Here is a 24317-nt window from a genome sequence, read left to right on the forward strand (position 1 = left end):
TTCCCCCAATCCCACCTGACTGCAAGGACGTGGCCGGCGCCGTTATTGACCCTGTATAAATAGAGGCACTGAATTATGCACACTGAAGAAGATTATGGCCAATCCCAGCCGAACTTCTAGTTGATTCTTTGTGCATTTTCACTGACTTCGGTCAATCACGGAATAGCAACCATTGATATGTGTAGTCAGTCTAAGCTAAGCTAAGCTAAGCTAACAGAATAGGAAACAAAACTACAGCTAAACCTATAAAACGAAATGAACGAACGAAACCAACGTTACTCAGTGCTTCCTAACTTCAACGGCTCTTGAGGTATGGTTTGTTTAAGCTCTTCCGAAAAAACAACTATACGGCAGAAGTCTCATAAATCGACTAAAAGCTGCTTGATTGTGCGTCCTTGAAAATAGATTAAAAAGTTACGTCAGTTCATTTCCATAAGCGGCTTATAAATCGGTTATCGGTAAATTAGAATAACACTTTGAACTTGCGTATCGAACTTGGAACAAATCGGGCTTAATTTGAAAACCACTGTTTCCATGAATCTACCGATGCCAAGAAAAGGAAAATGTTCAGCTAATCATAGCGTAAAACTAACATTCCAACCCCATCATCCGAGAGGGTCATCTACATAATTACTAATGACTGTTGCTTCTTGCCTTAACCACGCTCCACTGACACACTGATTAGCGCTTTAACTCCCCTTGTGCCATTTTCTTCCAGCATTCTGCAACCAATTTACCTACCATTGGAACTATCAATTATGAGTAGCGAAGACGCAAACGAAATCACCGACAAATGGCCATAAGCTACGACAACAAACGGCATTGAAAAAATACAGCTCCCTCTTTTGTTAATCACTTAATTAGCGTTGTTTAGTAACCGACGGTGTCCATCAATCTTCGGGTCCCATCGGACTAGCAATGGCTTGGATGAGTCTCTCTATCTTACAAGATGACACAAAATGCTCAAATCGAGTGGTCCGTCGTTGGGTCACTAAATGATTGGGTACACAAGTCTACCTTCTGAACCATTAATTTGGGAGATTACCCTTCTGCCTGTGCCGAAAAATAGTTGACCAAAATTGAACTTCACGAAATCAAATGGATTTTCGATTTTTCTGCTTTAAAAGAAGACAGTTTTAGAAAGAAAGTGTCGTTGAACTTAGTAATGAAAAATGTATCCTGTTTGTTATTTTTGAGTTAAACAATATTTGACAAATTTACCGGAATTTTCTATATTTTAGCAATATTGACAAATAGTGCTCTCAGAATCTAAATCACACAAAAATACTGAAACTCTTCAATATTACCGGGTACCCCCGTTGGTTTGACCACATTCAATCTGAACACTTTTTAATCTGTACCCCGCTTATTTGCATATCGTTCAGATTAAAAATGGTTCAAACGTCATTTAGCTTATGGAACAGAGTAAAGTAAAATGGAACGGAGCGCAGAATCAAAACAAAACAGTGAAAGAGGAAACCAAAAACACGTTTCAAGGATGACTAGATGTTCAAATTAAAAATGAACCCCGATGGTTTGCATGAGGTACCGTTCAAATTAGCGGGGGTGCACGGTATAAACAACACGTATGATATCACATAAGTCAAAGGTATAAGCACAATATAGCACTTACAACGCAATTGGAATCTTGAATATCAAATAATTTAAACTTGAATCAGTAGGAAATGAAGTGAATCAGGTCTTAATTACTGAAATGTGAAGTAAATCAGACCCGAAACTCTTGAATATGATATCAGACCTGAATCACTTGGGGATGGTACACAAATTATGTCACAATTTTAACTTTTTCGACTCCTCCTCTTGTTGTCACGTATTTTGTATGGATCCTCCGAAAATGTTGTAAGGCTAGTCACACTTGGCTTGATCACCCTCCCCCTCTTGGAGCGTACATAATTTGCACACTCTTAATCAGTCCTAAACAGCTTGGAAGAAATAATGACCGCAAAATGCAGTTAGACAGTAATAAATGATTTGAATATGAAACGAATTAGACCTGAATTACTTGATTATAAAGTGAATCAGACCTGATGCACTTGTATACGCAATGAATCTGACACGAATCACTTGGAATGGAGCGAATCTACATGAATCACTTGACTATGAAGCGAATCGGTCATGAATCAATTGAATTTAAAGTGATTATGACCTGAATCACTTAAACACAAAGTATGACAGACCTCAACTATTTGAATATATCGAATCAATCTCGATTATGAGGATATTTCAACATAATTTATTTCAAAATTAAAAGCATCAGACATGAGTCACTTGATCAAATATTAAAGCATTACTTAATTATTTGAAAATGAAGTAAATCAGACTTCATGAATCCCATGAAAATTAAGTAAATTTGTCCTGATTTCCGCAAATATGAAGCAAACCAGATCCAAATAACTGAAAAATGAAATGAATCAAACTTTAAACACTGGAATACGAAGTAATACAGACATGAATCACTTGTAAATTAAGTGAATCAAGCCTGAATCACTCAAACCCTTGAATATGCAATAAATCAGACCTGAATCACTTGAATATGATGTGATTCTGACATTAATCACTTACAAATGCCAAACGCTATCTGAAAAACATTCTGGATAACCTAATCAAAATCATGAAATTTAATAACAGTCAATCCTTCATATCTCGATAAATGATTGAGGCACTAAATTAAAAGTTGGCTGCTTTGGACCGCGGTAAAACTGATTATGTGTTTTATAACGGCATCATCCAGATTTCTTTGACTATCTTCTTCGCCGAATACTCGAACTTGCTATTTCCCAAAGATCACAATACAAAACTAGCTTAAAATTCGTAATTCAACATAGGGTAGGTGTTCCAGTTATGGACATAGTGGTTCCCTATTTCGCCATAGGTGATTTCTTGAATGTCTTCACATTTTGAAAAGTTTCGGGTGTTGAAATAAAAAGATTTAAGATATATCTTGTTGTTGAAACCATCACATAGATTATATATGTGAAAACTGTCTAAATTTCACATATGGCCAAATAGGGAACCATTATGGCCATAACTGGTACATTTTCCCTATTAAAATTACGAACTGTTTGCCTTTCGGATTCTTTGATCTTTTTGAACACTATTTCTTATGAAAATTATGAGATAGAACGTGTATCAAGTTAAAAAATTATAAATCAACCTGTTTTCCGGATGCCTCTGAACAACTTTGTCGAAGACTTAAACTTTATTTGTCTTCTGATTCCCAAGGTACAACTTATTTGAATAAATATGCTTACAAGTGCTACCTAGCGGCAAATTTAAAATGCAAACGATTTACATTTCCAATGTCCTTGAGTCTCTGAACAACTTTTCCGACAACTCAATCCTTCTATCTTATTTGGATCACAAGAAAAAGCTAAATGAGAATGCTCAGTTTTATCTGGTCACTAGCGCTACCTAGCGGCAACATTTTGAACCAAATTACCTGTTTTCGGATTCCCTCGACTTTCTGAATAACTTTGCCGGAGAGACGAACTTTAGTGTCTCATATAGATCACAAGTTAGAACTTGCTCAAAATGTTCAACTTTACGTACATATTAGCACCATCTAGCAGCAACATTTTTAACCAAATGGTCTATCTTCCGGATGTCCTTGACTAGATTTTTCTATCTCACGTGGATCACAAGATAAAACATGCTTAAAATGCTCAATTTTACATTATCACTAACGCCAACTAGAGGCAAAATTGCGAACCAAACTATTTGTTTTCCGAATGTCCTTGAAGAACTTTGCTGAAAACTGCAGCGTTATAGATTATTATTATAGACTAGTGGTCCCGTCAAACTTCGCCTTGCCATCAAGTAGGCTGTACAAAACTGTCATGAAACTTCCCATACAAAACGACATATTAGTACTCTCCAGCTTTACCAAATTTTCCGAGAACTTCCCTAAGTTTTTTTGTCACACGAACACATCGGAACCCTTCAAGAACACAACAGTGAAAGAATTTTGCAAATCTGTTGTCCCGTTCTTAAGCCATTTCGTGACATACAAACACCACTCCATTTTTATTTATATAGATAGATGTATCAAGATACAGCATCATGAATGTGCCTGTATTGAGATGATGCTAAACTGTTCAGGGTGATTCAATATTTAGCTTTGTGTTATAATACTTTTTCTAGCGAGTCCGTATTTATGACGAGAAGTGTATATTCGCAGCTTATAACAATACATCAGAGGGCAATTTCAAAGGACATTGACCTCAAGGGAGCCAAACGGCAAAAAAAATTTTGGGAAGCACTGTCCTAAACGATTATGACGTTCTATAACTTGATTTTTGAATGGTTCTACATAGAATATTTCAGAAAGAAGGACATTATGCATTAATGGTTTTGAAAAAGGAGGACAATTCTAAGTTTTTTTGCCATATCAGAACAAACATTCCAATTTTGATAAAATAAAAAATATATTTTTGGAAAATACTGATTGTTAAATCATTAGTTAAGTACCCAGACAACCAGAAGTCACATAACAGTTAACGAAAAAAGTCGTTTAGTTACACAAATTTCATCACACCCGCACTACATGGTGGATGATATCGTTCGACCGATGAGTTTCCTCGCATAAAACGCTATTTTATGAGTTCATACGTACATTTCGTTTCGTTCCGTATACTCGTACAAAACAAGTCGGATCAATCCGTAGCAGCTGTCAAATCAACATTGTTATCACAAATTAAGTCCCATAAGAGTACAGACTAGTTCACAATAAAATTTACACACTCGCATTGCATGTTATTTTCCATCATATAAAATATGCACGAATATCGCCTCCACTTTTGTACGCATAAGGCCTTTTCGCAACATCTTATACGTGAAAGTTTGCGCATGTAAACATCGCATAACGCAAAAGGTGATTTCGTCATGCGTACGTTCTGGTTGTCTGGGTAAACTGCATAAATCTACTCTGTAAAACAAAGAAGAGTTACAGCGCTCAACAAACCTTAAGGGTGAACTTATCTAGGGCGAAAAGCCACTTCAATAAAGATAGTAACAATCATCAAACAAACCTCATTTTCTCCTTTTTTGACATGAATTACAATTAAGTGCAACCTTCGATACTTGAGGCAATTTTTGTATTAAAAATAAAGAAAAAAAAGATGTTATTGGACCACGTGATTATTGAGCTAAAAGGATAAATCTGCGTCCATGAGTCTTCTCGTGGTGTCGGGGTAACGCGCCAATTCGCAAATTTTATATCAATTTGTCCATTTAATCCAATTGGGAAGTATATATAATGTTTAGTTTCACAGAGTTGTTCAAAAAAGATGTTACTCTAAGTTGTTGCAAAGAGTTTTGAATTGTGGTTACTTGAACAAACTAAACATTTATTTAATTTGTTCATTTTTAAGACTTTTGCTGTGCTGAAAATAATAAATTTCGCTAAAGATCTCGACATCTTCTAAATAAATAAAAACGGAGCGGTGTTTGTATGTCACGAAATGGCTTGAGAACAGATGAACGGATTGACCTTAGTTTTTCAGTGTTGCACTCGACAAGGGATGCGACGTGACTGTGCGAGAAAAAAATTAGTAAAGTCTCCGGAATTTTCGAGAAAACGGGAGAAGACGGATGCGTCATTTTGTATGGAGGAAAACATAACGAAATTTGACGGAACCACTAGTCTATCTATATAAATAAAAATGGAATGGTGTTCGTATGTCACGAAGTGGCTTTAGAACGGGTCAACGAATTTACATAATAATTTCACTGTTGTGTTCGGCGTGGTTTACTACGTTTTCGTGTGAAGAATATGTGTAAGACATTCTTCGGAACAGTCAGAAAAACAAAAAAAAATCTAAAATGTCACCTTGTGGGAAATTTTTAAATGTTTTTCGACAGCCTATTTGATGGTAAGACAAAGTTTTCCGGGACAACTAGTAATAATAAAGTAATAAAGTAATAGAAATACATAATGAAAAATATATTATTTAGAGAGGAAACCAATAATGTTTTTCCATATTCGATTTGAATGTCTCAGAGAGCGTACAAAACAAAATCTAAAAAAAAAAATAAAAAGTGAAAATTGATAAACCTGGGTTTGATGAGAAAACTCTTTACTCTTTCAAGAGATTCTAGCAAAAACTTGAAACTCCATATTCGATTCGATTCGATTTACAGTACAATTCTGATTACTGATTGTATTCGGCAACTATGGAGAACAAGTGTTAACATTGCAAAATGTATGCATAGTAACGCTGATAACTTAGTTGTAGGTATTTTCAACGAAAATTTTCGTTTGGTGTACGGCTCACACTGGTCCAGAAACAAGAATTCATGACAAAAATTACATATTCTCAATATTAGACCAGTTTTGATCATGACAAGTGTTGTGGAACATGGTTCAGGTTTGCACACTGTATTTGGGGCAAATTCATCATTTCTTGGTTTTCATAGAACAAAATTGCAGTTTTCTATACATTTTGAGGCTCTCAACTTCTCCCCAAAACGAATGTTTAGGCAAACTTAAGCAAGAGCATTCTTCTCTAATCGATTCCTTAGACTTGAAAGAGCTTTTAGACCTTTTATTATTTTACGTACTTACAATGATAGCTGTTAATTTAATGGGGTTAACGACAGACGAAAGTAAATTTGCATCCGGGAAAGTTAAATCTAGGTAAAAAGAGTTACTGAACAGAAAAAAAACTTATGCTACAAACTAAAATTGAGTAAGGTTTGGTGAAGATAAAAAACATGATTTTAATAGCAAAAATTATGATTTTTTGATTTGTACCCCTATTTAAGGTCAAAACACGAAGAAAAACTATTTTCTTTTAAATATTTTTTAAGCGTTATTAACAATTCGATATTGTAGTTGAATATTTGACTTTGCTTTTCAACGAAAAACATGTTTGAAATTGCACAGCCAATTAATGATCAGGTTGTAGGCAATTCCCGCCTTAAGAATCTTGCTGTTGTAAGGTTTTGAAGTTTTTAAGGTTACATGTACACGACGAAACGCGTGTCAAATGTGCAATTTGAAATCGAAACTGCGAAATGAACCCACGTGTAATCTTCTATATACAGTGATACCTCCATGAGTCGATGTTCCATGACTCGATATCGACTCATGGAACCATACTAAAAGCAAAATTTCATGGCTACTATGATGTTCCCTAGAAGCAGCTTTCCAAAGGATTGCTGTTCCATGACTCGATATTTCCGTGAGTCGATGGTCCCTTCAATATCGACTCATGGAGGTTTCACTGTAAATAAAAATGGAGTGGTGTTTGTATGTCACGAAATAACTTAAGAACGGATGAACGGATTGGCGCCAGTTTTTCACAGTTGCACACGGCAAGGGATGCGACGTGTTCGTGCGAAAAAAAAGTTTGGGAAAGTCTGCGAAATAATCGAGAAAACCGGGGAAGACTAATGTGTCATTTTGTATGGGGGATTATATGACGTTTTACAGCAGCCTACTTGATGGCAAAACGAAGTTTGCCGGGACCACTAGTAAATAATGTATGTGTCAAATGTACATCTCATATATCCAAATGTACAAATGTACATCTCATATATCGACTGCGTACACATCTCATATATCGACTGCGTGTACATCTCATATATCGACTGCGAAATGATGATCCCATGTGCTTTGGGGAAATCGATTTCAGTTCGCCTTCGAGCATCGGGGTCTCTCAAGGGACTCCGCAGCTTGCAGGTTGAAGCGGCCATCTAGCGAATAGGGAGTCGTGGGTTCGATCCCCAACGGAGCACGTGTTTTCTTTTCGCAGTTTCAATTCCAATTTGTACATTTGACCCGTGTTTCGTCGTGTACATGTAAACTTCAAAACCTTATAACAACATGTTTGAAAATAGGGTTTTGCAAGATTTTTATAAAACTGGACAATTGTGCGGCTATCCTGTTCGTGTTTAACTAGAATCGGTTTGAAATGTTTGATGCTCATTAGAGCCTGCTGTTCCATTTTCTGTGTTATGGTTGCGGCCAACCAATAGATTATAATTATGTTGCTTAGGGTTGCATTACCAGCAAACATGTAAATTATCGCCAATTCAATGAAAAACATAAATTTCCCGATGGGTTCGCTGCCTATGTTATCTGTCAGAGTCGCTGCTCTTGAACGCTCTCTCGTCACGTACTGAGCGAGCAAGTGATTGGCTCTCCAATTCCGATGAGCCATGAACTGTTATGGTTCAAGAATTTTTAACTCGCTGAAAATGGTTCGATCGGCTTACTCGGATCAAAATCAAAACACCGTGAGTTAGAAAACCATAGTAAAAGTTGGGTTTCATGGCTAACTAGATGGTCTCTTAGATCCCAGTTTTACTAGTTTTGTGTTCTGTAGCCCGATGATCCCTTCAATATCGACTTATGTAGATTTGACTGTATTAACTATCGAATTTCGTGACAATAAAAAGCGTAAACAATTAAAAAAGAAAAACAAACATTATCACAACTCCATCAAACTTCCGATTCTCACATACTCTGCATTTCATTTTTTGAAGCCTCAGGTTTGTTTTGTTTTGTTTACCATATTCTCGAAGTTACAGAGAATGGAGAAATCAACTATGAACAGGCTTGATAGAAACTTCTCTGCGATGCAAAGAGGAGGCGATTTTGCCGTTTTTCCGAGGAGAAAAAATTGAACACAAAATTTTCAACACAGGCCCTTAAGCGATTCGAGTGAGGGTACAAAAAAGCGAGGATTTTATCTGGTACTCTCTCTTTCTCTTGTTGCGATGCTCACCTTTACTCACGCTTCAAAGCTTCCCGCCCGAACAAGACATTCCTCGGAGAGTTGTGATGGCAATCATTTTTGATGGAATTTTACGCTGCATCTTCCTCGCTCATTTTTCGTTCCCTCTCTGCTTAGCATTTTTTATCTCCATCGCAAAGAGGCAAAGGCACGCTGCTCTAGAGTATGTCAACGAACTCTGACGATGTTTAGGAGAATTATCAAGCCTGACTATGAACATGATGTGACTCGATAGTGTTGAACTGAAGAACAACTTTGCCGAAGGCACTAGTCTTCCTCAATAATGAGGTAAATGAGTTTGAAATATTGGATGCTAATTAGCATCTCCTAGTTTGTTTATTGCAAACTAATAAGATATACAGCTCTTAGACTAAAAAGAAGATTCGCTAGTGTCTTTTAGTGGCAAAATATCGAACTGGATAAAACTCATCTGTAGCCTTTCAATTAATGGAATACAGTTAAACCTCGATGAGTTTATATTGAATGACTCACGGAGATATCGAGTCATGCAACAGGAATCCTATGGAAAGCTGCTTTGAGGGAGGATGGTTCCTGTGGTAGCTGTGAAATTTCGTTTTTAATATGGTTCCATGAGTCGATGGAGTCATGGAACATGTATTCATGGAGGTATAGAATCTTCAGATGTAGGATGACATAACTTATTACGGGGAAATTTAAAAATTTGGATTACCTCGCGGAAATAACGCGCAGCGAGAAATCTCCGCATAGAGCAAATGAACCACAGTAAGCATTGCAGTTTCCAGTTTCCAGTGGCAGTATGATTCAATTGATCGCCGTTAAGTCAGAGGGGACCAAGTACAAAACTTGGAAAAAATGGATTATTCTCTCATTAGATGCGAAATTACCTTACCTACGTTACACTTTGATCAGATTTGAAGAATGCTGTAAACTGCATGAGATATATAATGAATTTACTTTGGATGATCAATAAAAATCGATAAAAGTGTGCAGTCAGAGTGGACCAAGTGCTTATTACCATAACAGCGAAAATGATCAGCGCGATGAGGAATGCGAGGAAATGAAAAACATTTTAGGAGATTTATCAAATTTTGCGACATTGAATCATTTTTCTACTTATCCATCAGTAGAAATTCATAAATATTTCTTAATTCGATGCATTCGATTTTGATTTTGACCATTTACCATATTCAGATGGGTGGTCAGAAATTGCAACAAATTCTGTGCAGACAGAGCGGACCAAGTGTTGAAAAGCAATAAAATTATTGATTATTGCATTTTCTTTTACTAAATGACAGAGTCCGATAGAAGTTTATGGTAGTATTATGGTGTATGTATGGTATGTCCTAGGACCCGTTTATTGGACCAGCATATTTTGGTCGGTACTCAAGATTTTCACTTGGTCCACTCTGACTGAACGCATATTTGAATATTTCTGGTCTTCAATGCTCTGACCCTGCGAAACCTTAATTTTCAAGCTATCGTAATGCCACTGATTTCGGTATTTACTATATGGATTATTTAAGAATTTACGATACTGGTGTCGAAGGGTCTTGATAATCTGTTCATCTTAGAGATATGCACCCAATTTGATCATGCAAGCATTAAATGATTGTTATTTTCCGAGTAATTGTTCAGTCAGAGTGAACCAACTCACTGAAAGGTGGTCTTGAGTTCAGTCAGAGTGGACCAAGTACACATAATCCATCAAAAAATCGTTCTATTAGTGGTTTGGATTATGATTTTTCATGATTAATACTTCACATTATATTGTTTGAAAGTAACACAAAGACGTGTAGGAATATTGAACCAAAATTTAAACAAGTTCAAAAATTACAGAGTGTTAGACTTTAAACCCATTTTTCTCAAAATATCAAAAATGTCACTTGGTCCACTCTGACTTAACGCCGACCAATCGACATAACAGATTCACAACAGATGGATTAGATAGTTAAAGTGTGGCACATTATTTTGTTCAGTATGTTTTCATTAGCAAACGTTCATCGTGCTCATTATTTTTCAAATTGCAAAGTCTTAAATCTTAAACTTTGTAAGCCACGGTCTTCATGCATATGGTGCAACACAATTAATCCCTAGTCATCCACGGATTTAATGTAAGACGGGGTTAAAAGTTTACTTTTGTACATGAGAGTTGAGTTAGTTGGTTATTTTTGTTAAATAGCGAGATATCTGGCATGCACATCAATTTCATTTATGTGATTGTTGGAGTTAACCCATGGGGATCATTGCCACGAAAGACCGTTTTAGAAGAAATTAGCTGTAAGTCGCTCATATGCTATATATTTCAATGTGTATGATCCCCATCTACGCAGCCCTTATATAGTTATTGCTTAATCAATGATTCAATCATTTTTTGAAAGTTTTTGACGAAGTTATGCGCGAAATCCGTCTTGCCGATCAAATTAATCATGACAATTCAACTAGAATAAACGAAAATAAGTCACCGGGTACTATGATGATTCTGATGGGAAATTTAGCGATCAATAACCCTGTATTTTGTCGGAATCAAAAGTTTTCTTGCAACGCGTAATACAGTATTGGACAAAACATTTTCAACTTTTTCGTTTTTCCATACAAAATGGTTAACTTTGGAGGCTTAGATCTCAATTATTTGAAGAAATTTTCACAGCCTATCAGACATAACTTGACGTAACCAATGATTAGTTAAATCTCTGAAAATATATGTAAAACTCAAGTTATGTCTGTTCTGTTATGTCCGAGATCTAAGCCTCCAAAGTTGACCATTTTGTATGGAAAATCGAAAAAGTTGCAAATGTTTTGTCCAATACTGTATATGTGGGCTTCATAAAGAAAAATTTTCTGAGTTAGCGTCATCATTCGGTGAAAATCAAAGTGTATAGCATGTTGGAAACCTTTACTGAAGAATGTATTATTCTATACCTATGGAGCTGTTGCTGAGATATAACCGTTTAAAGACTCAAAATTTCGTAATTTTTGGAACCTTTTTCATAAGAGTTGTCTATCATGTACGTCACGCTTTTAGGGAGAGTGGGATTCAGCAAAGCGTAACAATCCATTCAAAATAATTGAAATAAGACCCTTTAAAATTTTCTAGACTTATATTGACCCCAAAACACAGACAAAGGGTTAAACGACCGAACGGGGTGGATCTGGCTAATATTTTCGTATGTTAATGTCCCCGAAAAAAAAAAGAAGCCAAGACCTCATTTCCATGTCCCATGCTAAAGTCGGTAGGTGAAACTATAGTTTGCTTATGCTCGGTTTTCTGTTTGTGTTTGGTCTCATGAGAAAAAGAAACGAATCTTTGGCTACGACGAGAAACGAAATGCTGAGATAATTGCAAATATTTACTCACGTTTGGCTGGTCGAGTTGGCTGCCGTTGAGGTTGGAACCAGAACGTCCGGGCAGTGTCCAGGCAGCGTGCTTCTAGAAATCGCGCCAACCACCACCGGCGAAGATGATGATGATGAATTGGGAGTAATTTGTGAGTTCCCACTGGAGGAGATCGGTCGGTTCATCACAATGGGAGATGGATTTGTTGGCGCTGCTGGCGGCACCGGAGGCGGACTTGATTGTACCGTATGTCCCCCACTGGGTAGAAGAGACGCTGGTCGATCCGAGTTCAACATTCGTAGTTCTTCACTACTCAGATGGAAGTTACGACGCATCCCACGGTTGACCAGCGGTGGAGGTTCATCGGGTTGATTTGAGGCATCGATGTTGATGCCACTGTCCGACCGTTGCTCATCTTCACTGACCCCCAGGAGAAACGAATCATCCAGAACGGTAACTCGCTTCTTGGACGTTGGAGCAGGTCGATCTGCATCGGAGTCTTTTTTCCCTGTCACCAAAATGGGACGATGCTGCTTGGTCGGGAAGATGATCGCTGACTTGCCTTGATTCACCGCGTTGCCATTTTGCTGCGATTGAGCAATCCTTTCCGAAGCCGCCTTAGCGTAGATCTGCCGATAGTACTTCTCCTGGTTTCCATACAGGAAGCACACCTTCCACCATTGCTTACCGACCTGACCGACCTGGTGGTTACTGGAAGCAGTCTTGGTCGTGTCATTTGTACTCATTTCACACTCACGTTTTCTTCTTCCACTTGTCTTCACACTTGTATGCACAAATTCTAGCGTCACCTTGTTTCGCGGCCTTACTAGTTAGCTACTCGCCGCCACCTCCGCCTACTAAGTTCGACGGAACAATGTAACATTAGTCCGCCCACCTTGTTATCTCTCGGCAAGGCGCACTCTTGGATTTCTTCACGGCCTACTGGATCTACTTGCTGCTACAACAACAAGTGTCTGTTGGTAATTATTTTAATTAAGCCAAGTGATATAAAATTCTACTAGCTTCCTCCCTCCTCCTGCCATGAAGCCCTCTGCAATGCCACATTTCTTCTGCTGACTCAATGTCCAATTTGTAACTGCGGCACCAGTGCGATGATGTTGAACATTGAATAAATCGTTACGTTTAATGTTATAGGCATTGCCCATCGCCGTCGTCATCTTACTGTTGTTTTACGCGCGCGCTAGCGGCAGAAGAAGATCTCAAAAGCGTTTGCATTCTTTTCGTTGTTTTGTGGTAAGCCGGAGCTGCATAGTGGTTCGAAGATAGTCAAATATCAAAATCAAATTACAGTCATAGGGAGTCCCTGTTCTATATAATGATATTTTACCTAACCTGAGAAAATTGATAGTATCGCTCATTTATCTCTCTCTGTAACAATCATGATTCGCTACACCTCATGAGAGTCTGTTAGTCATCTACTGTTATAGCTCTGATCATATCAGGGGGATAACAGTGCATTAGAAATTAAAATACCATAATGCTTCAATATGGCAAAAAATATGTCAAATATACTAGTTTGTCAAACAAAAATACAACAATATTTACCATTTAGAGTTTGAGGTTTTGGCCGACATTTGTCCAAAACCGAACCACCATGAGCGAGTTTTAATTATGTAAAAAATAATCAACAGCTCAGTTGAAGGATGCTATCTTTTCTTTCGATTTCTTACGTAGCATTCCCACTCCAAACCGATCCAAACCAGTTCAGAAGCAGTCAGCTTTAAGATGATCCTTATAAGCTGATAGGCGAATTTCTCCATTTGTGCAGAAAGTCGAGCTACAGATACCAACTTCAACGGATACAGATTTTCCATTAGCTAGTTATAGTGACCACGGAGGCTATTTTGAAATGCAGATGATCTTTATTTATTGTGTTTCGTTAGGGCGTTGATGGAGAGAATTCCACTTTGTTTCATGGGCAGCGACACAATGAGAGGGCTAATGAGGAAACAAAAGAGTCTTATCACCGGGGGCAGATGGACACTAATAATGTGATGTTTTAAGGTGACACTTTGAGTGGACGTTTTTGACGTCCATAAATTTCAAGATTTCATTGATAATGGAATAAGTTCGAGAAATTATGAGCGAAATAAACTTGTTTTGAAGGATTTCTCTTACTGAAAAGCCACTATTTCTGTTTAATAATTGACATGTTTGAGTTTTTTAACATGTTACTTGAATGGCTTCAATCTAATTCATATTTGATGCTGAAATAACGATCACTTTTATAATTTGTTTGGTTTTCGATTGTCTTGACCAGAATCATTGATGCGGAAGTAGCTTTTATAACACCCTCGTTGAATCTATTAGATTTTTATACCATTGATTGTGATAAACTGCAACCTTGGCAGCATAAAACTAGTATTAAATTGACGCTGTATACCTAAACGAAAAACGTTTGCCAAGAAATCATTTAAATGAGTGTTGCCAAAAAAAACCAAGCAGGTTTGAGCAGCTTCAAGCAAGTTTGAGCTGTGTCATCGAACAGAGCTTCTGTTTAGTGTGATCAAGGCGTACTGGGTGGGCGCTGTTGTAACACCACAATAGACGTTTAAACTTTTATCACCAACAGCATTAATCAACCATGGGCTCCATTCAATCTGTCCAAACAAAATATCCAGTTCCATTACATCACACAACACAAAGTAGGAAGTTCACACTTCGAACAAAGCATCCACTCCGAAACAAACACTTGTTTTACAGCCTCGAAACCAACCTAGATCTTCAGTGGTTTTTTTTTCTCCCTGTAGCATTAGCCCCCTCATCGCGGCCACGAAACCCATTTATCTTTACGCAATGACGCCATCAAATCCATGGTGGACCGCCGTCATCAAGCATTTAAGGCGAACACGGTGTGCATGAAAGCATTTTTGACGAAAAAATGTCATGTCAAAACGATATAGAATTCAAGCATCTTCTCTGCGAATTTGAAAATATTCCAACGGAGGGAGTCGTGGGTAATCGTGATTTGTAGGTTTTGAGCTATTTTGGAAAGAATATTCACATGCTTCAAAATACTTGTGACTCAATAAAGTAACTACAAGTTTGCATTAGGCATTCAAAACATGAGATACACAAGCGTCTCTACTCTAAATTTGAGATCATTGTTTCCAGATATACATTATTCTTAACAGTGTGAGCTCTTTGAATTTTTTTTTAATAATTGTAAAAAATAAACCAGTGAAAATGATGCGTTATTCCTAGATGACCCCTAGGACTTTTGTAATTTTTCAAACTCCCAGTGTTCTCTTCTGCACGGAAAAAAATCTGATTCCCAAATCTTGATTTACAAGTCATGAAATTCATGATTTGGTTAGGTCATGATAAGCGTAACATCCAGAGTGACAACACTAAACAGGGTGCATTGCATCATTTGATTCTTTTCGATCACCTGAAATTCAACTTGATTAGTGGTAGTGTGGTATGATAAGGGACTCTTCAATCAGAAGATTCTTGGTTCGAATCTCGCTCTAGCTTTTTATTTATTTTATGTTGTCGATCATAAACGGATGCGCGACTTATGATTTTAGGCATGTGATTCATGAATCCGGGCAATCCGCAACAAAAACATAACGCGTCATGGTCATTCAATTTGAACACATTTTTTTTTCTACCAGTGCTAACCGTTGTTTGTTTGTCTCGCCAGATGCACACTTAAAGTACTTCACACAAAGCTTCTGCAGTTTGGAAATAAGTTCAATAAAGTAGCTGAATCAGATAGTTTCTGACCGTATGTTAGTTAAAAATATATTTCGAAAAAGTTTTGAAAATCTTACGCATCAATAAGACCAAGTAAATGTTTTTTTTAACAGTTGATAGTTTTGTGTCGCATGAAATGTACAGCAGTTTTTAGCGTGACGAAACAATGGCCACACACTCCTAGGCTTACTCGGATCATTTTGAGGAAAATTTTAACTTGACAGCAGCCTGGCTGCTTGCTGATATCCACTTCGCACCCCCTAAGATTCATGAGTCATAATATTGTTTTTGGATTCTGATTTTTACCCGTGTGGAAGAGCAAAGGACTCCAACGGCTTCCTTGAAGCGAGTATATTGTGCAAATCATGCTTTCAAATCATTTTTTTTTTGTATCAAAAGATGGTGAAAACATTGAACTTACTAATTTAATATTTGATAATTGCTTAAACATAGATCTAAAACTACGAAGTATAAAGTATCAGTCATGAAAAAGTATGTTTAAGCTTACTGTAAAGATGCTTAGGAATCATTCAATAATAATGGAGCATTTTAGAGGTGAGGAGGATTCACGAATTTGTAACATTATCAATTGAAATAATAGTCCATAAAAAACGTAGACCCTCTTATGAAAAGATTAGAATTCAAACGTCAACAATCACTATTACTGTTTGACTGATGTGACTGTCTGTGACTGTCCAAGCAACTTGACAATAATAATTATAGAAAGTGTGTCACTCGAAATATGTTGAAAAAAAAAATTTTTTTTTTTTAGGGTATTCTTCTGAACCCTACACTCCAGCATTCTCGGACCAAATTTGTCCTTCCGAAGGAATTCGAAGCTTTCAAAAAATCATGTACTGAGATCAAACATTAAAATCCGTTTCCAGAATCATTGTAGGGGAAGATGAGAAGTTGATGACCACTACAATAATTCAGATACCGTTATTTGATATTTAGTGTTTCCTTTTACGCCTGTTTTTAAAACCGATAAGTTCATTGCACACTTACAAGTGGTTTTCAATTCATAAAGACAATTTTGTATGTACATTCTTTGACTCTATGTATTCGTTTTGATACAACTATTTACAAAAATTGTGGGGTGGAGAATTGCTGACCACTTGCGACAAAATATAATTTTATCTATCAAAAAAATTAAAAAAAAATCTGTCTTTCGAATTATTTGCGTCGCACACTCTGCAAAGTTTTGACGTAATTTCGACTTACTTCAAATTTTGGTACATGGCCATACCATGATATTGAATATTGACATATTGGAAAAGCACAGTTTCTTGCTTTAAAACACTTTTCGTTTGCACTGGTTACATTTTATTTTGAAGGTCAACTCCCCACCAACATTTAAAATGCTGGTTTTATACACTTTCTTTGAAACGCCATGTTTCCTATATGAAGATAAGAATTGCAGAATCCCTTTGCTGGTAGTTCTGTAAGATAGCCTCCTAAGCACACCATTGGAAACTTTTTAAAATCTGCTGATTTTTTCAAGTTATGTCCCGAAAACCAAAATCCGGTCATGAATTTCCCACCTTCTCTGTATTAAAAGCTTGAATAAACCCCTTGCTTGGATATAACATGAAATGAATATTAAAAGCATGGAAAGTTAAACAACAATGAATTATAAACAGGTATTTCGATGTTTCGACTGGGCTTTGTTTTATTTATTTTTATTATTCGATAAAAAAAATTACCGAAATATTGAAATTCTGATTTTTTTCTTTCAAGCCACTGTTATCTTTCACTGTAATCTGTTCAATATTTATTATTAACACTGCGGAACACGTTTTGTCTCAAGCACAAAAATGCCGCTATTTACTAAATTAAGGGTTACTAAATCCAAAGCCGTTTTCAAGAATATCACAGCAGATATTGACTGTTGAAAATGCAAAATTTGAGTTTTTCAGCCAACTTGCAAGCAAGTTTGCCAGCTTGTATGGCAATTGATTCGCTTTATTTGCCACAGAAGTCAAACTTCATGTGTATAACAATCATTATCAATATCATGATACTTTAGAAGCACAACAGTTATTGTATGCTGGTTTCGTAAGAGAAACGAAGAATTTTGTATGGAGACTGCAAGCATGGTAGAAAAATCGGTTGAATCTGAATTCAATCGTGCAATTTCAACCAAATTATATCTTAAATGAAAGTTAAAGTCATATATTGCATACTAGATCAATTAGATAACAAAAAAGTATGACATATCATACTTTACATTGTATGTAAAAATCATTAAAAACAGTGTTTTATACAACTTTGGTGACCTGTAGCTAAACATTGTGACGTGCTGGAACATTCCTGAGAACGGCATCAGATAGAGCAACTTCAAATCTACTGGAGACCCATAATTTTTCTTTTTTTTTTTCTGCCTTTTCTTTCTGCGGTGGATTCGCTTTTCTTCGGCTCTCGCAGCCCTGTACCGCTCTCTGTTCTGTCGGGTACCGGCCACAAGCATACGGCTTCTGACGGCATTCTTCATGTCTGTCACCCTCTGGTACTCTTCATCGAACCAGTCGTTCCGTCTTCGTCGTTGACCAGTGCCGATCACTTCCCGCGCCGTTGTTGTCACAGCTTCGTGGATAGGGTCCCACAGGCTGTCGACGTCTCCAGCAACGTTGACTCTTCCCAACTTCTCGTCTAGTTGCTGACGGTACTGCGCAGCTACCCCATCAGTCGACAAGCGTTGTATATTGAAGCGTAGCGTTCTGTGTGTTGCGGAACTCATGACGCTGGATAACCGCGCCCGAATTTTAGCTACAACGAGATAATGATCCGAGTCGATATAAGGGCCTCGGAAGGTCCTGACATCAATGACATCTGAGAAATGTCGCCCATCAACCAGCACGTGGTCTATTTGGGAGCAGGCATCGCCACTCGGGTGTCGCCAGGTGTGTTTGCGGATATTCTTTCGCGCGAAGTATGTACTGCTGATTGCCATCCCATGCATGAACCGGAATGATATGAGGAGATTTTATGCAACGGTCAATGGTGCGCGGCACAATACCGTACCAGTGCCCGCCATGTGCAATGATCGAGAAGGGAATTTGCTGACCGATAAAACGGCGGTGGCTGCCAGGTGGAAGAAGCACTTTCAGCAATTGTTGAACGGTGAGAATGGAAATGTAGCGAGGAACAGGATGAACATAGATGATGACGATCAAGCTGTGGACCCACCGACCATAGGAGAGGTTAAAAAGGCTATCAGCGAGCTGAAGAACTGTAAGGCTGCTGGGAAGGACGATATCCCGGTCGAGCTTCTCAAGCACGGAAGCGAGCAGCTTTACCAGTCGATCCACCGAGTACTTCTGAAGGTATGGGAGGACGAAGAATTGCCCACCGGCTGGTTGGATGGCCTCATCCGCCCTATCTACAAGAAAGGGCACAGACTGGAGTGTGCCAATTACAGAGGAATTACCCTGCTGAAATCGGCGTACAAAATTCTGTCGCGCATCCTGTTTAACAGACTGCGACCGCTCGAGGAGTCCTTCGTCGGCGAATACCAAGCTGGTTTTTGTAAGGGCCGTTCAAAAACCAGATGCTTAGCTTGCGAATGATCCTAGACAAATTCCGGGAGTATAACTTGCAGACTCACCATCTGTTTATTGATTTCAAGGCGGCGTACGACTCAGTGAAAAGAAATGAGCTTTGGCAGATAATGTTTGAAAATGGTTTTCCGGCGAAACTAATTAGGCTGATACGTGCAACGCTGGATGGTTCGAAATCAAGTGTTCGGATCGCAGACGAGGTGTTAACCTCGTTCGTGACGTTAGACGGATTGAAGCAGGGAGACGCACTTTCGAATTTACTGTTCAACATTGCACTTGAGGGTGCTATTAGGAGATCCGGCGTGCAAAGAAATGGCACTATTATCACAAGGTCGCACATGCTCCTTGGCTTTGCGGACGATATAGACCTGATTGGAATCGATCGCAGGTCAGTGGAAGAGGCCTTCGTGCCTCTGAAGAGGGAGACAGCGAGGATAGGCCTGACCATCAATTCTACCAAGACGAAGAACATGGTTGCAGGTAGAGATAGAGTCAGGCATGGTGGTGTAAGTGCTGAGGTAGTGTTTGATGGGGATGTGTTTGAAGTTGTTGAAGAATTTGTTTACCTTGGAACACTTGTGACATGTGACAACGACGTTTCCGCGAAGTGAAAAGACGTGTTGCGGCTGCGAATAGGGCCTTTTACGGACTACGTAACCAGCTTAGGTTCCGCAGCTTGCAAACCGAAACAAAATTCGCCCTGTATAAAACATTGATTCTTCCGGTGGCTCTCTACGGGCACGAAGCGTGGACGTTGAAAGAGTCAGACCGGAAAGCTCTCGGTGTTTTCGAGCGTAAAGTGCTGCGGATAATACTCGGTGGGAAACTCGAAAATGGTGTGTGGCGCAGACGCATGAATCACGAGTTGTATCAAGTGTACAAAGATGCGAATATTATCAATCGTGTAAAATACGGCAGACTTCAGTGGGCTGGTCACTTAGTGCGAATGTCGGAAGAAAGAATTGCGAAAATAATATTCCGCAGGGAACCAGGTAGAGGTCGGCGGCTTCGGGGAAGACCACGAATACGCTGGCTGTACGCAGTGGAAGAGGACCTGGCGACCCTAAACGTTCGGGGCAACTGGAGAAGTTTCGCCCAAGACCGACGAAGATGGAGCTCTACAATACGCCCGGCAATGGCGTGATGCTACGCTGTAGCCATCAAGGTATCAAGGTAGGACACGCAACAGAATGATCAGTGATAGCTGATTGGGAAGAATGTAGAATCAATGTACTATAAAAAAAGTCCGGCTCTTAATATGTGTTTGCTTGTATTAGTCACGAAAAAGATGTAAACGAAACAATCAGCTGATGGTGACAAAAAGCCGGCTAAACATTTTGTTCGCAGCATGCCAAACATGACGTCATCTTCGGCAACTTCGTGCAGTTTTGGCTCGTTGAAGTTGGCATTGTACAACTACCACTTCAAAACTGCAGTTATCACAAATACTACTTGATGATTCCACCACACCTCTAAACATCCCACATCGGTGTAGAATGAAACCGTCGAAACCGATTGTGTAAAAGCGAGAATCAGAAGGAACATTAAGAGAAGTGAATATTGCTAGCCAGTAAACGCTCATCAGCACTCAAACCCGCCTGCCACTCGAACGGTATCAGAATGTAAACAATCATCGGTATTGCTTTTGGTTTTCAGAATTGGTAGCATCTGATTGTCGTTTCTTGTTTCACTTAGTGCTCGCCGATGAAGCAGAATGGACACTGGCAATTGAAACGTTCAGTTTGGTTAGAAACGGCACTCTCGCTTACGACTGTGCGTGGAAGCGAGTGAGGGGAACGGAGTGTTTCCCATGCTTGCTTGTATGTGATTCTCCACTACGACAGTGGCGGAAATGTTCGCACCACGAAGCACCTCACGAGTGTAAGCCAATGCAAACGAAATATGATAGACTCGCTTAGTGTGAGTAAGTTCGCACCCGCCTACTTGGGAGAACATACCAAAAGCAATAACCAAAGGTTCGCGAACATTTATTCACGAGTAATCGAACAAGTTGTGATTAATGACGGTTTTGACAGATAAATCAATTGTATATTCATCAAATCGATATTAAACTACCATTGTTTAATCAAAAACCCCTGAAAAACATAATCATAAATTTTGGAGGAGAAATAACATTTTTCCCAAGAGCCCAATCAACTCTGAACAGCTCCGAACACGTTCACGAATCACATTAGCTTCGCTTACTCACGTGCATTTTGGAAAACAGAATTCGAAAAAAATAATTGTTTCCTGAGAAGAATCGTTTGGAGCACCATATTTCACAATTTGAATACCAATACAGCAGTAGAAGTACCTTTGTTGTTACATACGCTATCGACCAATTTACTCCACAAGAAGCTTCTAATGCGCCATTAAACCCACCTTACTCTCAAAAAATTCAAGTCCCGCAAAAGATCGGCACTTCCAATAGCAAGTTTAAACGCTTGAACAAAATTTTTTTCCATGCTTACTTATATAAGCTTCAGCGTAGTCTTAAGAAAAATCCAAAAAAGTTTTGGTCGTACATCGATGAACCACGGAAAGAAAATGGTCCTCCATCAACCATGAACCTAGGCGAGAGACAAGTGTCTACTATACCCGACATTTGTGATGTCCAGAACCAGAACCTGAGTCCAAATCAAGTCGCCGAAACTGCCTCAAATGTTCCTATTGGTCCACATCCTGAAATTACGGTCACAACCATTGAAACTGCTTGTAAATAACTGAAGTCTTCATCAAACCCGGTTCCTGTTGGAATGCTTCCGGATTTGTTTTTCCAATTCATAAAAAAGGTAAGAAGACTGATGTCATCAACTACCGCGGAATCAATGCTTTGTGTGCTACGTCGAAGCTGTTTGAAGAATTCTAGACATAATTGCTTAAAACTCGTATCGGAGACCCAATACTGTTTTATTGAAAAACGTTCGACAGCTAACCTTGTAGCCCACACGTTCTTAATTATAAAATCAATGGAAGTACGCAAACAGGTTGATTCTATATACACCGACTTCTCGACCGCATTTGACAAAATCATCCACCAGATCATGATAGCTAAACTGAATCATCTGGGATTATGCGGAAGTCTCCTAGCCTGGCTTTAATCTTATTTACTTGATCGAAATATGTCCGTTAAGATAGGCGATACTACGTCTTCAGCATTCCGTGTCAGTTCCGGTGTTCCGCAGGGTAGCCACATCGGACCCTTTTTATTGCTGCTCTTTCTAAACGATGTCAATTCACTACTCAAATGTTTCAAATTGTCCTATGCAGATGACTTCAAGCTGTTTTATGAAGTAGTGTGTCATCAAGATACCGTTTTCTTACAAAAGGATCTGGATATCTTCACTTATTGGTGCACCTTGAATCGCATGTCTCTGAACCCGTATAAATGGGGAGACTTTGAATAGAGTAACTGGGGCTTCGTGGCCGTGCGGTTAGTGTTACCAAGCATTTAGCCGCATCGAGTCAAGGAGTGTGGGTTCGATTCCCGCTTCAGTCCGGAAAACTTTTCGTCAGGAATGTATTTCGACTGTGCCACTGGGCGTTGCATGCTAGTCCGTTGTCTAGTGTGATGCTTTCTTCAAAGGACAAATCGTCCACTGAAAGCATTAACGTGTCGGTGTCTTTATATAACAGCTAAAGCATCAACGAGTCTACGGTTCTTTCGTGTGGCCAAACGTTTTACAGATGTTCACTGTCCAAAAACATTATACTGCTCGTTAGTGCGTTTCACGCTCGAATACGCAGTCGTACTATGGGCTCCTTATTATAACAACAGCGTTCACATTATAGGGCGATATTCAAAACTTGAAAGGCAATACTCCACTGCACTGTGACGTCACGCATCAATTTTGACAGGTACTGGTCCTGTTGTTTACAGTTTGGACTTAGTACTTTTTTCGAATCATTCTTAATTTCGTGAAAGTTTGCTGCGAGGAGAGGTCAATTCCACTGCAGATACCCACGGATCGTATTATTCTATCTTCCTACCGTAGAAAATCGTCACCATCAGCATGCTGGTGATAGAAATGCGAAGATGAAAAAATGATGGAAAAAACGACCAAGTCCGAAACGTAAACACAAGGACCAGCAGCTGTCAAATAAGTGAGGTTAGGCTCGTCATATGCAGCGCTCTATAGATGGCTCTTTTCCAGTGGTAGTAAAAACGAAGTCATGAAGCAAAAAACATGAACTAAACACAAAAAGTTATGTATTCACATTACGCTTGATTTCTAATCACTTCTTTTTCCATTCAGTTTCCTAATTGCTTGTAATAGGGCGATATTCAAAACTGAAAAGCCAATAGATGACTCTTTTTCAGTGGTAGTAAAAACGAAATCCTGAAGCAAAGAAAGCACAATGGAAGATAAACTAAACACAAAAAGTTATATATTCATATTACGCTTGATTTCTAATCACTACTTTTTCGATCCAATTTCCTAATTGCAAGTAATTTACGTTTTTCATTATATTCCATACGTTTTGACAGTTCACCGACTATCATTCTTCCATGCGCTTGTGTTTGAAATTTGAGAAATTCTAGAATCCAGCGTAGCGCGATCATTGAAAGGAATACACACATCAGTGTCGCCGCTAGGCGACCAGCACAGATAAACTGAATGTTCGAAAGGTTGTTGTCTGTACTTTTTGCCACTGGCGCCAACTGTTAGCGATTAAGATCAAAATAAACAGTCGTTACTCCATTACTTGCCGCGTTTTTCATTATTTTTCATACGTTTTGACAGCTCTCGACTACCATACTTCCATGCGCTTGTGTTGGAAGTTTGGGAAAATTGAGAATCCAGCGTAGCGCGATCAGTGAGTGGAATACAAACATCAGTGTCGCCGCTCGGCGGTCAGTGACAGAAACTGAATGTGCGAAAGGTTGTTGTCTGTACTTTTTGCCGCTGGCGCCACCTGTTAGCGTTTAAGAACGAAAAAAACAGTCGTTACCCTATTGAA

At 38.7% G+C, this 24317-nt stretch overlaps 1 protein-coding gene across 3 annotated transcripts in view; it reads right to left on the minus strand.

Moving 5' to 3' along the window:
- LOC5568475 (protein prickle) overlaps nt 1-24317 on the minus strand; it is a 341497-nt gene that overhangs the window by 77955 nt on the left and 239225 nt on the right. Inside the window, exon 1 of one of the 3 annotated variants that reach the window (XM_021840293.1) lies at nt 12097-13044. The exons of the other annotated variants lie outside the window; for them this stretch is intronic. Coding sequence (XP_021695985.1) covers nt 12097-12821 — 725 coding nt within the window. The 5' untranslated portion in view covers nt 12822-13044. Of the gene's footprint in view, nt 1-12096; nt 13045-24317 lie in introns of those variants that run through there. 3 annotated transcript variants of the gene reach the window in all.

The sequence above is a fragment of the Aedes aegypti genome, chromosome 2 (assembly GCF_002204515.2).
Source record: "Aedes aegypti strain LVP_AGWG chromosome 2, AaegL5.0 Primary Assembly, whole genome shotgun sequence".
NCBI lineage: Eukaryota > Metazoa > Arthropoda > Insecta > Diptera > Culicidae > Aedes > Aedes aegypti.